Consider the following 14658-nt stretch of genomic DNA (forward strand, 5'->3'; position numbering starts at 1 on the left):
GATAAAAAAAGGGGCAGACTAGATGGGCCAAGTGGTTCTTATCTGCCATCAAATTCTATGTTTCTATGATGTAATGGCATCCAAGATCGCCGGTGGTGCGGTATGCAGGCCGTTCTCAGACTTTTTTAAAGGAGCAATCACTTACAAGGCATGGTTTTGCCTTTTAAGTGATTGCCCCTTTAAAAAAAAAACCTCTTGAGCTCATCCAGCATCCCGCACCTCCAGCGATCTCAGACACCATTACATCCCACCATTTGTATCTGTTTCTCCCCTCCACTGGTAGTCTTTTCGGATACATGTGTAAAGAGCAAAGTATATAGTAAGGAAGGAAATAAATTAACGATAGGGGGTGGGACAGGAATTCGGGCTAAAGAAAGGAGGTGGCAGAGACAAGGGAGAGAGAGGATGGGGTATAAGGAAAAAGCTGAGTTATAGTAAGGGGTACAGCCAGGCTGGGTAACAGTAAAGGGGTACAGCCAGGTTGGAGGTAGGAGAGGGATCAGGGGGACAGGGAGTAGTAAGAAAAGCAATGAAAGGATGAGGATGTCATAGATGGGGCCGGCTGCTCACACTACTAGGAGTTCTCCAACCTCTGCCTTGGTTCCCCATCTCTGCCCTTCCATGCCATGAAAGCCTGCAGTGCTGCTGAGCTCCGGTCTCTTCCTGGATTGGTCACATGACACATCCAAGGTGTCGATCATAGCTCAAGGCTTATGTCATCTTTTAGTCACAAGTATACAAAGTATTGAGCCATGTTGATATGTTCCAAATTGTGTCACTTTGTCCTTAATTATGTTGAAAAACATAGCAGGAAATATAAGTAGTAGTAGTTGCATTAGTAGCTAGCAAAGATATTGTAATCAGTACACTTTACCATGCAAGCTAAAAATTCTGATGCTGAATTTATCAATTTGTGAGCACACACATAGTAACAGGTCTCCTGAAGGGTGATTCCTTTACAGACTGTGAAAGTAGGCTGATTTATCAAGGATACCTTACACAAGATAGGACTTATTTTATATGGGGTTTATTGTGGGCTGTTGGGTTATGATGATTTGTTCACATTAGTGGTGGCAGTTGTATGATGAATAGAGTTTATCACTGTAATTCCGTTACCGGTGGAATTACCCTCCAAAAATTAGCAAGGAATGAGTTTTTTTTTTCCTTCTTTTATCTCATCCTTTAAAAAAATCTTTCTAGTCCTCCCAAAAGTATAAATTTTGTTAGTTATCCTCTAGTATATTATTTCTGTATGTAACATGTAGCTATTTTTAACTCCTGACAGTAATGTTTGATATACCCATATTGGTTAGCAAGGAGTTGCCTAAGGACTGCTGGAAGGGTTACTGTTCTTGCAATGATATTTTCCCCTACAGTGGCTGAACATCATTATGCAGTTTCATATAAACAATGAGTTCTTCATCAATCACCCAGCAAAATTTGTACAGCTCTGTACCTATTCATCTCAAGTTTTAGTACAGAAATACATTTCAAAACCCTTGCCTGCGTGAAATTAATTCATATGCAAACAAAGTAACTCAGGATATTAGAACGAGAAATGTACTACAAAATTAATTTATAGCTATCCGGTCGCAATCCAACACTGGACTTAATACATTCTTAATCACAATAGGATTCTGTGAGCTATACATTTGTTACAGAGCGCTATAACTGTACCCTAGAGAAAGCAGTGTAAGGAATAATTTACACTAGAGTTGCTCACACCATACTTACTGCTCGTGGCATTTTTAGGACTACAAGAACAGAGTGAGTTAATAGCTGACCACACAAGATATAGAGATACTGGCTCCAGTATTTCAGTGTTGTGATAGATTACCAGTTATTGTGGACCTGTGCTGTATGCAGATGAGAGACATCTACAAATGAGGGGGAAGAGAGATTGAGTAAGAGGGGAAGAGGAGAAATAAAGTGAGTGGAGTGCTAAAGACAGAGAGGAGGAAAGACAGAAACAACTCAGGCAGTACTGGGACATCTTGTACTGTAATTATATAATGACAGTATAATATTTTATACTGTAATTATAAAAGAACGGTTTACACTTGACTGAATATGGGCATTAAGCTGTTTCACTCAGTCATATTAGGAAGGATAGGTTTATCGACCCCATTTAACAAAGACATAAATTTATGATCTACAATGATTCTGTGGCTGGCACCAGGTAAGATTATTAGTTTAATTCTCCATTTCAACTGGTCACAATCAGCCAGCATTGAAACCTCTAAAAATCATACAGATTATGAACAATGAAAACATTTGTGTAACTGAAGAATAAGCATATTGAAAGCAAACAGCTCCACTTAAGGGGATAGTACACACAGGGAGATCCGTGCTTAATTTCTAAGCAATCTGACTAGATTGCTTAGAAATTAAGCACGGATCACTCCATGTGTATGCCCCATAGCGATGCACGGCCCCACGCGTCACTATTGCCGGTACTAGATTGGCCTGCACAATCTAGTAGATCGCTCACTTCACCGCTGTGTGAAGTGAGCGTCCCCCCCTAACCCCCCCACTTGCTCAGCATACATCACTCTTTGTGCCGAGCAGGGGGGAGAGATGTGTGCTGAGCGATCTGTGCTAGATCGCTCAGCGCACATCTCCCCGTGTGTACGGAGCTTAAGGTGTGGTTACTGTTTTTTTTTTTTTTTTTTTTAAACAACATCCAAGTAGGGTCAAGTGTAAAAACAGCACACTGCCCTTCTTATGACTGTTCTAGTGTCTCACTATCCATTTTGTCAGCATAGGGTAATAGTGGGTGGGTGCGCATACTCCTGGACCATGATGTCCGTTAGTGCAAAACAAGAAACTGCTAAATTTTAGCCTGTTGCTGAAAAAACAGAGAACTGCACAAATCAGGATATTAATCATGTTGCAGGGCATAAACACATGGCAAAGCGAGTGTGGGGCAATGACCAGGTCTATGTAAAGTACTAGGAGAATACAGCAGGCGGCACTCCAGCTATGTAGAACATATCCCAATGTACCCTGTCAGGTTTGCTATTTGGGCTTGCTAAAACTATGGCAGGGCATGCTTGGATGTGTAGTTCCACAGCAGCTGGAGGGCTGCATGTTGAATACTCATGCTTAAGTACAGGGGCAAAACCAGAATATTGTGGGCTCCCATAGCTACATTCTGAAAGGGCCCCTCCCCAATGCTTCTAGAGACCTCTCCCAGCACTGGTCGTTCATTTTATGAACCATAGAAGTGCTCTAGGTCACATTATACCACACAGTGCCACCAGTTCATATAATGCCACACTGAATTGTCTCTAGTTAATGTGCCACATTGTAGTGCTGCCAGTACACGTCACACAAGGGGCTGGGACCAACCAGCTCCTTCTTGAGGAGGATATTTCCTAATGCAAGATATTTCATTTTGATTGGAGATCTTCTTAAGACACGCACACGGTCTCTTTCGGGGACAATTGCTCCCCATCCCCCCAAGCTTTGCAAAGGCTGTATACAAGACGACGCCTACTCATGGACAGTGCTGAGCTGACGGATAAGCACAGCTGTGTGGAGCATGAAACAGGATTGTGGGAGATGAATCAGATTAGTCCATAGGTTCTCAAACTCGGTCCTCAGGACCTCACACAGTGCATGTTTTGCAGGTAACCCAGCAGGTGCACAGGTGTATTAATTACTAACAGACACATTTTAAAAGATCCACAGGAGGAGCTAATTATTTAAATTGTGATTCTGTGAGACCTGCAAAACATGAACTGTGTGGGGTCCTGAGGACCGAGTTTGAGAACCTGTGTATTAGTGTGAATGTGGGCGGAGAGGGATAGACAGATTGCCACTGACGAGACCCCCTTTTCATGTCCAGGCAATTGGCTGGATCCAATTTCTTAGCAGGCAATTTCTAAAACTTTGTAGACAACTATATGAGCTGGGTTCAGGGCCCCTAAACCTCTGGGCCCAGTAGCTGTAGCATCCCTTGCACCCACTATAGTTACAACCATGACATTGTGGTTCCAAAATATTGTAGGGTGTCACCATACAAAGGTTTAATAAGAAAGACGCAGATGTTATCCATATTGCATGGCCTTTTCATTCCCCACATCTGAGCGTTTATGGTATATTCTTGATCAGCGCTTGAAGTCTTAGTTTCCAAAATGATGCGAAACCCTTCCACAATGCGATAGCTGGATGTGGTATAGGAGATCCACTTTATCTATATACAGTCATTAGGGCAATGCCATGTGGTCAACATGCAGTAGGTCGACAGTGGGTAAGGTCAACAGGGTCAAAAAGTCCACGACAATGGTCAACAAGTTTTTTATTTTTTTTGTTCTTTGGGTGTCATTATGTATGTTTGATCATATGTGACCACAATCAATGTAAAGGTGTACGCTCGCCATGTTTCGGGCAAGGTTACTATTCCCAAATCGTAGTCCACGTGTATGGTAAATCAGGCATGTTGAAAAACAGGTAAGAAAAACAAAACAAAAAAAAACACTTGTATCAACCATGTGTGTGTCGACCATTGTCACATCAACCTTTTGAAGCCGTCGACTGTATGGTGTCAACCTATTAGAGCCCACAATAGCCATGGCCAGTGGAAATGGGTGTGTGAGACATCATCAGGGAAGGCGCGTGATCTGTATCGGGAAAAACTAACAATATGGCACAGAACATGCCAACTTTCTACAACATAGCTTGTAGATTGTATACTGGGATAACAAGAATATATCCAACATATACATTATCCCATGTTAGGTGCATGAAGAAAAACAACAGTCTTGTTATACATGTATTCAGCCAAATGAAAGCAGGATTAAGCTGAAGGTGCAATGCTGGTGTGTCTTCACTTTCTTATGAACGTGGAGAATAAGCTTACGCATTCTCTAATATCAGTAGTAACCACAATAGGCTGTACAACTCCAAAATGAATAATAGGTTAAAAACAATTTTATTCAAGTCATGCTTAAAAAAGACAAACAAACAAACATTGGGCTCCAATGTCTTTGTCTAAAGTAAAGCATTATCCATATGATGCAGTCACAAACTTCTGGTGCAATAACCTGTTACAACACTTTCGGGTGACAAAGCCAAGAGGTGTTCATATTCAGCAGTTTGTAAGAGATAACATTTTCTATTGCGAAATGATGAATCTCTTGGTAGCCGGCCATCATTCAATAGACCGGGTAAAATTGGTTGACAGCTACGATTACATAGAACTGGAACACAGGCACAATGAAAAAAGAAAGGACAAGTAATCTATACTAGGGATAAATCTTTACTCAATCAGAAAGGCCCAAGAAAATGCTGTATTAGTTGCCCCATTTAATAGTCCTGGATATTCTCTTTGTTTTCCCCATCATTCTGCTTGAGTTGATTGATTTCATTCTCCAGCTGTACAATTGCACGTTCAATCTCATAGTTCTTACTCACAAGCGATACCCACCTGAAGAAAAAATGACACCGAAGATTTAGCACGACAGTATATGCAGATTATTAATACAACAAAGAAGAGCAAGAAAAATTATTATATGAAGGGGAAAAAAATGCTACATATATTTTGCATGTACCACCACATTACACGTTATACCAACAAATCTAACATGTTACATAGACAATGCAATCTGAACAGGTGTTATACTGTGACCCTGCAAGGAGAGAAGCATTGCTGCATGTGCAGTCAGGTGGTGGAATCGAGCATCCTAGATTTTGTTTTGCCTTGCCAAGAATGACTGTTAAGAACTCCAGGTTTATGTTCAGCATACGTCTCGTCTAATTAGTTAGTAACATTTTTATGGGTTCCAAATTACTGGAAATGGCACTAAGACTAGAGGGAAAAGAGACTAGAGTTAAAGATTTGGATTAGGGATTATTGTGATACATTAGCTACAGCAGTCAGAGACTGTAGACTTGAAGAACGGGACTTCAATAAGGACACTGAACTGTAAGTTAAAGCATAGTAGCCAAGGTTAAAAATTGGGGTAATGCATTAAACACTAGTCTGTACAGTATAGAGGGCAGGGGTTACAGAAAGTATTGGGATTGAGACCACTAGATATTGAAAAACGTCTACAAAGTGTTGATAATGAGGGCAACTATAGGTGGATTCAGTGATGAAATGGGCTTTATGGTGGTTCTGAGTTGGCAGCATATTACTTTAATTTTAACACAAGTTACTATAATACTGGTCGCACAGGTAAATATATTCAGTATATGGGAGAGTAAATTCAGATAGATAAGGACATAGACAATATGAAGATCCAGATTACAAACTCCGGGATCTCATGTTGCCAAATAGGTACCATCCGCTGGATGTAACACATGTAATTATGTGCTTGAAGCACTGCACATCACGGATAGGTACTCGATGGATTTGGTCTGAATAATTTAGTTCTCATAGTGACTGTGTTGGATTGATTGGTCTAACCTGAAAAGACAGCATAGAAAGCTTCAGTGTATGCTGATCACGTGACTGGAGTGTCAGCATGTGAGATGGCATAACATGATTGGATATCTGATACTGACAGGCGGTTCCCATTGGTGGAAATACAATTATTGCTGGTATTTAAGGACAAACTGGGAGGCAATCTGGCTCTGCCTCTGATGAAGCAAACAGCGAAGCGTGCGTCAGGCTAGCTGCGCACTTTAGGTAGTCACCGGACAATGCTCAGCTAGATAGATTAGGAAAAATGTATACTGAAGCTGAGAGTGTCTGATCTGTGTTAGCTGTGAGGCTTATCTAAAGCATACAATACTAATAGCTGCTTACAGAATGCTATACTGTGCAAGTAATTACCATGTGTAATGAACCATACTGAACCCTATACTAAGGCAGGTTCTAATCCATATGGTCAATAGACATTTAATGTGCATATGTATCTATATCAGAAATCATTGATTTTGCAAGTGTTTCAGTTCAGGCAAAGTGTGGGAGTTACAGGGAGGAAATTGCACAACTAGATGCTGCTGTGCAAGTAATTACCATGTGTAATGAACCATACTGAACCCTATACTAAGGCAGTACACTAAGGTTCTAATCCATATGGTCAATAGACATTTAATGTGCATATGTATTTATATCAGAAATCATTGATTTTGCAAGTGTTTCAGTTCAGGCAAAGTGTGGGAGTTACAGGGAGGAAATTGCACAACTAGATGCTGATGATAATAATTCACCATGCCGAAATAACACTGTATTATGAATGGTATTAAATAGTGTTCACAAGGCTGAATAATAAAGCCCTGATACGCACACCAAAAGATGTTTAATGTGTATATAACATCCACATCAAAAATTATTTAATAAAAAGCTGGATGTGTGTCAGGATATTAATGACACATTTTACACTCACATTAACTCTATAGTGATTGCAGACCCATTCACAGCAAGTGCTATATACTCACTGTATATATAATCCTCCCAAATAAAAGGGCAACAGAGGGCGCCTAATATACTTAGGCACCTGGTGTAAGACTCACTATCATATACACACCTTGAAGGCTTAACATGATACATTAACGAACCATGTTTATATTGATACTTTGAGCCTACATCCAAATAAGAGTGTGTTGAGCCCTTAACATCCCTATTATAACACAGAGGAATAAACTACTCTTATGATCCGAATTAGATCACTAAACATCTATTTGAATATAAGGATCCCAAGGGAACAAATATGATGTACAACAATATCTGGTTAAAAAGATTTCTGATCATTTATTATCATTAATTGTCACAGCTCTCTATGAGCCATAGCGAAGCTATGATAAAATCTTGTGACAAGTAAAAGATTGGATACTGTCAGAGCTTAATAACTGTTTCCCTTTAGTGGATACATTTGTATCTGAATGTTTCATATGCTCCTTTCTCAGTGGATACAACACTGCTCATGGAGCTAGAACACACAGACATTACTGAGACCTTATGACTGAGCTTGTATATTAACTCTGAGATACAGAGAGACACAGTACACATTTAGCATTCTGATCAGTTTATTGAGAGACAATTCAGCAAAATATATAGTAAATCATTAGCACCACATAAGGTGATATCTGGAATTTGGTTTCAACGATCCCACATCTGGAATCCTGGGAAGGAATACAATTAATTTGTGGGACATTTATTCTTGCAGCTTTCTCAGCTATCTAAAAAGTGTAATATAACACACATAGACATGGAATATTTTTGACACACTCGTGACCATCTATAGATTTTGCTAGCAATACATGAGCGAATCCGGTGACATCTAGTGCGCAGCACTTTTATTTTAAACACTATTTCTTTTCTATTTACACGATTCTACTTTCCTTTTAATATTCGCTGGTTTTAACATATAATTCAATAAAAGTTATATCTTAATACAAGATTGTGTGCACCACCATAGGGCATTTCGAATTCTTTCTTCTCTTTTTTTCTTTTAATTTTAACACATCAAGATGAGCCACAAAACCTTACCAAAGTTGTGGGTGCATAAGCGAGTACAGTATAGTTCAAAGCCTCCATCAAGCAACCAGGAAACAGGATTAGGTATTACAGTTTCCTACCATTCCCCACCAAGCACCACTCCATTCAGAGAGACTGGTAATGTCTCTCCTCATAGCATAGAGGGTTATTACTGTATCATGCCCTCAGATGAGTAGTTCAGTTGTTTATTCTAGCCACATTCATTGCGTTCTTAACCTATCCAGTCTGTAACCCAAACCCTTAACTACAGTTCCTAATATGTATATCATATAACCTAAAGAATTTAAATCAAGGTGGTGCCCAGGTGACACACATACCACTCCACATAAGGGACTTGAAACACAGTAATGCTGCCCTTTTACAATCCAAAGATTTGGAAATCTCCTACATTTTGCTTTTTTAGTCTCTCGTGGCTACTAAAGATTTTGCTGTGTTAAACTATGACAAGTTTTAAGGTCTATAATAAGGAGGTAACATTGAAGTAACCCGTTTTATACAGGTTTCTATGGAGGCAGTTCTTTTGTGGCTAAACCAATATTACTATAATTGAAGCCTAAATAAACTAAGATCAATAAATAAACGGTATCAGGACTATAGATCTACACTAAAAAGGTCTACAGTCTATAGGTATACCAGTAATGGTAGACATGCATTAGGTCGATGGTGTCAAAAGGTCGACACACATGTGGTAGACAATTTATTTTTTCTCAACTTTTTTATACTTTACCATCCACATGAACTATGATTGGGAATAGTAACCTGTGCCAAGCGCAGGTGAGCGAGGCACCTTGCCCGAAGCCCGCGAGCCATGCGACTGGACGTGGTACATTAATGGGGCTCGTTTGTGGCAGACAAGTGGCACCCCCCCCTCCAAAAAAAACCAATAGAAACGGTCTAGTTTTTTGTGCTGCCTATTTACATGTCGACCTTTTGACCCTGTTGACCTTTCCTTCTGTCTACCTATTCTATGTTGACCTTTTGCCCCTGTCGACCTAATGCTTGCCTACCATTAGTGGTAGACCTAGTGACTGTAGACCTTTTTTTTTTTTTAAATAAAGTAATTTTTATTCAAAAGTATGGAGATTGAGTTACAGACATTGCACATCAACGGCACATCTCATATATCAAATATATCACATCCTCATTTATGAGATAGGTTTACAACAGTGGAGTATTAGACTGTGTCCATGAGGAAATGAGCAGAAAGCATACAGTTAATCGGCACGTTTGAGCCTGCAACATCCGCAACCAATATATAAATCCCCATATCTTTTTTTTTTGGGGGGGGGGGTTTCGCCCTTAAACTACCCAAAAAAAACAGAGGGTACATAAAAAAGAAAAGAAAAAAAAAAGAAATAAGAAACATAGAAAGAAACATATTGAAGAGTAATCATCTAGACCAGGACCTTATCAGTCGTGTACGTAATTAGGCGAACCCGCAGAGCTCAGCTGGCAACCATCTAGACATACATCCTTAAACAGTAAATCAGTGGCACAATAGCTCTTCGATATCCATTATGATTGAGGGACCAGGTGGGAGTGGGGAGACTCCAGCCAACGAGACCAGACTCTTTCAAATTTGGCTGAAGCGTTTTGTTTCATGTAGATATATCTTTCCTTGAATATTGTATCATTAACTAAGGTCTTGAGCGCAGAAACTAAAGGGCCACTAGGGGCCATCCAGAGCCTCGCAATGCAAACCTTAGCCAAGGCACATACATTGCGAGCATATAGATCCTCCGGACCAGTCTCAGAAGTAGAGCATCCTATCCCCAAAATACAGAATTGTGGGGTAAGCAGTCCGCCAGTCACTCCCGTACTCTCCAGCATTGACCTAACCCCCGACCAGAACACCCGCAGTCTTGGGCAGTCCCACACCAGATGCCAAAATGTTCCCATATCCGCCTCGCACTTAGGGCAGAGGCCAGATCTGCCAGTCCCAAAAGAGGCTAGTCTAGCTGGAGTCATATATGTTCTATGTAGAATGAAGAATTGGATTTGTTGATATCTGAGGGACTTGGTGACTGTAGCAGGGTATTCCAGAGCAAGGGCCCAGTACTCCTCACCCATCAGACCTATATCCTCCTCCCATTTTCCACGGAGACGTGTCAGAGGGTCCGTATGGAGTTTGGTGAGAAGATATCCATACGCAAGGGAAACCATCTTAGTTCGACCCATTGTAGTTACAAAAGTCTTGATGGGAAATGGGAGGATTCGTGGGGAGGACTCCGCAAACTGGGACCGGAGGGCATGTCGAAGTTGAAGGTATCTGAAAAAATAGGAGTTGGGTAAATCAAACTCATCCTTTAGTTGCTGAAAGGATTTGAATACATTAATTTAGATAGAGTTGGGAAATAGAGACCACAGATCTAGGGGCCCACACCTCCCGTCCCTCAAGCGCATGCAATTCAGGAAGCCAGTCAGAGTACCAAAGGGGGGTGTCTGGGTCCAGGTCGTCGTACCTTAAGAGGTCTCTCAGGGCCCGCCATATCTTTAAGGCCTGAAAGATAATAGGGGGGAGAAACCGGGCCATGCTCCCGCTCAGCAGCACCTGCATAGGAGAGAGGTGAGGAAAATAGCAGCGAATGAACTCACACTGCAAAGAATCATCACCAGAATCCCGCACCCATACACTAATATGGGTCAGCTGAGCAGCGTAGTAATACATCTGGAAATTAGGCAAAGCTAGGCCGCCATCAGAGCGCTGCCTTGTGAGGGTATTTAATTGTATCCTAGGTCGTTTGTTAGCCCAAACAAGTGAGGACAGAACACTATTCAATTTCCTATAGAATGTTGGATAGATATATACAGGGGACTGGAGAATAATGTATAAAAGTTTGGGCAGTATGATCATTTTAATGAGATTAACCCTGCCAGACACTGTCAGTGGAAGCCTACACCAGGTTTTAGATTTGCACATGATCTGCTGCATGGTCGGGTCCAGGTTCAGAGGGATGAAATCAGAAGGGTCATTAGTTATTTGGATTCCGAGGTATTTAAAATAAGATTTTATTTACCGATAAATCTATTTCTCGGAGTCCGTAGTGGATGCTGGGGTTCCTGAAAGGACCATGGGGAATAGCGGCTCCGCAGGAGACAGGGCACAAAAAGTAAAGCTTTTCCAGATCAGGTGGTGTGCACTGGCTCCTCCCCCTATGACCCTCCTCCAGACTCCAGTTAGGTACTGTGCCCGGACGAGCGTACACAATAAGGGAGGATTTTGAATCCCGGGTAAGACTCATACCAGCCACACCAATCACACCGTACAACTTGTGATCTAAACCCAGTTAACAGTATGATAACAGCGGAGCCTCTGAAAGATGGCTTCCTTCAACAATAACCCGAATTAGTTAACAATAACTATGTACAATTATTGCAGATAATCCGCACTTGGGATGGGCGCCCAGCATCCACTACGGACTCCGAGAAATAGATTTATCGGTAAATAAAATCTTATTTTCTCTATCGTCCTAGTGGATGCTGGGGTTCCTGAAAGGACCATGGGGATTATACCAAAGCTCCCAAACGGGCGGGAGAGTGCGGATGACTCTGCAGCACCGAATGAGAGAACTCCAGGTCCTCCTTAGCCAGAGTATCAAATTTGTAAAATTTTACAAACGTGTTCTCCCCTGACCACGTAGCTGCTCGGCAGAGTTGTAATGCCGAGACCCCTCGGGCAGCCGCCCAAGATGAGCCCACCTTCCTTGTGGAGTGGGCCTTTACAGATTTAGGCTGTGGCAGGCCTGCCACAGAATGTGCAAGTTGGATTGTGCTACAGATCCAACGAGCAATCGTCTGCTTAGACGCAGGAGCACCCATCTTGTTGGGTGCATACAATATAAACAACGAGTCAGATTTTCTGACTCCAGCTGTCCTTGCAATATATATTTTTAATGCTCTGACAACGTCCAGTAACTTGGAGTCCTCCAAGTCACTTGTAGCCGCAGGCACTACAATAGGCTGGTTCAGATGAAATGCTGACACCACCTTAGGGAGAAAATGCGGACGAGTCCGCAGTTCTGCCCTGTCCGAATGGAAAATCAGATATGGGCTTTTGTAAGATAAAGCTGCCAGTTCTGACACTCTCCTGGCCGAAGCCAGGGCTAGAAGCATGGTCACTTTCCATGTGAGATATTTCAAATCCACCTTTTTTAGTGGTTCAAACCAATGAGATTTTAGAAATTCCAAAACCACATTGAGATCCCACGGTGCCACTGGAGGCACCACAGGCGGCTGTATATGCAGCACTCCCTTAACAAAGGTCTGGACTTCAGGGACTGAAGCCAATTCTTTTTGAAAGAAAATCGACAGGGCCGAAATTTGAACCTTAATAGATCCCAATTTGAGACCCATAGACAATCCTGATTGCAGGAAATGTAGGAATCGACCCAGTCGAAATTCCTCCGTCGGAGCACTCCGATCTTCGCACCACGCAACATATTTTCGCCAAATTCGGTGATAATGTTGCACGGTTACTTCCTTCCTCGCTTTAATCAAAGTAGGAATGACTTCTTCCGGCATGCCTTTTTCCTTTAGGATCCGGCGTTCAACCGCCATGCCGTCAAACGCAGCCGCGGTAAGTCTTGAAACAGACAGGGACCCTGCTGAAGCAAGTCCCTCCTTAGAGGTAGAGGCCACGGATCTTCCGTGATCATCTCTTGAAGTTCCGGGTACCAAGTCCTTCTTGGCCAATCCGGAACCACTAGTATCGTTCTCACGCCTCTTTGCCGTATAATTCTCAATACTTTTGGTATGAGAGGCAGAGGAGGAAACACATACACCGACTGGTACACCCAAGGCGTTACCAGCGCGTCCACAGCTATTGCCTGCGGATCTGTTGACCTGGCGCAATACCTGTCCAGTTTTTTGTTGAGGCGAGACGCCATCATGTCCACCATTGGTCTTTCCCAACGGGTTACCAGCATGTGGAAGACTTCTGGATGAAGTCCCCACTCTCCCGGGTGAAGATCGTGTCTGCTGAGGAAGTCTGCTTCCCAGTTGTCCACTCCCGGGATGAACACTGCTGACAGTGCTATCACATGATTCTCTGCCCAGCGAAGAATCCTTGCAGCTTCTGCCATTGCACTCCTGCTTCTTGTGCCGCCCTGTCTGTTCACATGGGCGACTGCCGTGATGTTGTCCGACTGGATCAACACCGGTTTTCCTTGAAGCAGAGGTTCTGCCTGGCTTAGAGCATTGTATATTGCTCTTAGTTCCAATATGTTTATGTGAAGAGACGTTTCCAGGCTCGTCCATACTCCCTGGAAGTTTCTTCCTTGTGTGACTGCTCCCCAGCCTCTCAGGCTGGCGTCCGTGGTCACCAGGATCCTATCCTGTATGCCGAATCTGCGGCCCTCCAATAGATGAGGACTCTGCAACCACCACAGAAGAGACACCCTTGTCCTTGGAGACAGGGTTATCCGTAGGTGCATCTGAAGATGCGACCCTGACCATTTGTCCAACAGATCCCTTTGGAAAATTCTTGCGTGGAATCTGCCGAATGGAATTGCTTCGTAAGAAGCCACCATTTTTCCCAGGACTCTTGTGCATTGATGTACAGACACCTTTCCTGGTTTTAGGAGGTTCCTGACAAGCTCGGATAACTCCTTGGCTTTTTCCTCCGGGAGAAAAACCTTTTTCTGAACCGTGTCCAGAATCATCCCTAGGAACAGCAGACGAGTTGTCGGCATTAACTGGGATTTTGGAATATTCAGAATCCACCCGTGCTGTTTTAGCACTTCTTGAGACAGTGCTAATCCCATCTCTAGCTGTTCTCTGGACCTTGCCCTTATTAGGAGATCGTCCAAGTATGGGATAATTAATACGCCTTTTCTTCGAAGAAGAATCATCATCTCGGCCATTACCTTTGTAAAGACCCGAGGTGCCGTGGACAATCCGAACGGCAGCGTCTGAAACGGATAGTGACAGTTTTGTACAACGAACCTGAGGTACCCCTGGTGTGAGGGGTAAATTGGAACGTGGAGATACGCATCCTTGATGTCCAAGGATACCATAAAGTCCCCCTCTTCCAGGTTCGCTATCACTGCTCTGAGTGACTCCATCTTGAACTTGAACTTCTTTATGTACAGGTTCAAGGACTTCAGATTTAGAATAGGCCTTACCGAGCCATCCGGCTTCGGTACCACAAAAAGAGTGGAATAATACCCCTTCCCTTGTTGTAGAAGAGGTACCTTGACTATCACCTGCTG

At 42.5% G+C, this 14658-nt stretch overlaps 1 protein-coding gene across 1 annotated transcript in view; it reads right to left on the minus strand.

The window, feature by feature from the left end:
* Window positions 1-4917: 4917 nt before the first annotated feature.
* BCAS2 (BCAS2 pre-mRNA processing factor) overlaps window positions 4918-14658 on the minus strand; it is a 102730-nt gene continuing 92989 nt past the window's right edge. Inside the window, exon 7 of the mRNA XM_063955428.1 lies at window positions 4918-5431. Coding sequence (XP_063811498.1) covers window positions 5311-5431 — 121 coding nt within the window. The 3' untranslated portion in view covers window positions 4918-5310. The remainder of the gene's footprint in view (window positions 5432-14658) is intronic.

Source organism: Pseudophryne corroboree, chromosome 2, assembly GCF_028390025.1.
Source record: "Pseudophryne corroboree isolate aPseCor3 chromosome 2, aPseCor3.hap2, whole genome shotgun sequence".
Classification (NCBI taxonomy): Eukaryota; Metazoa; Chordata; class Amphibia; order Anura; family Myobatrachidae; genus Pseudophryne; species Pseudophryne corroboree.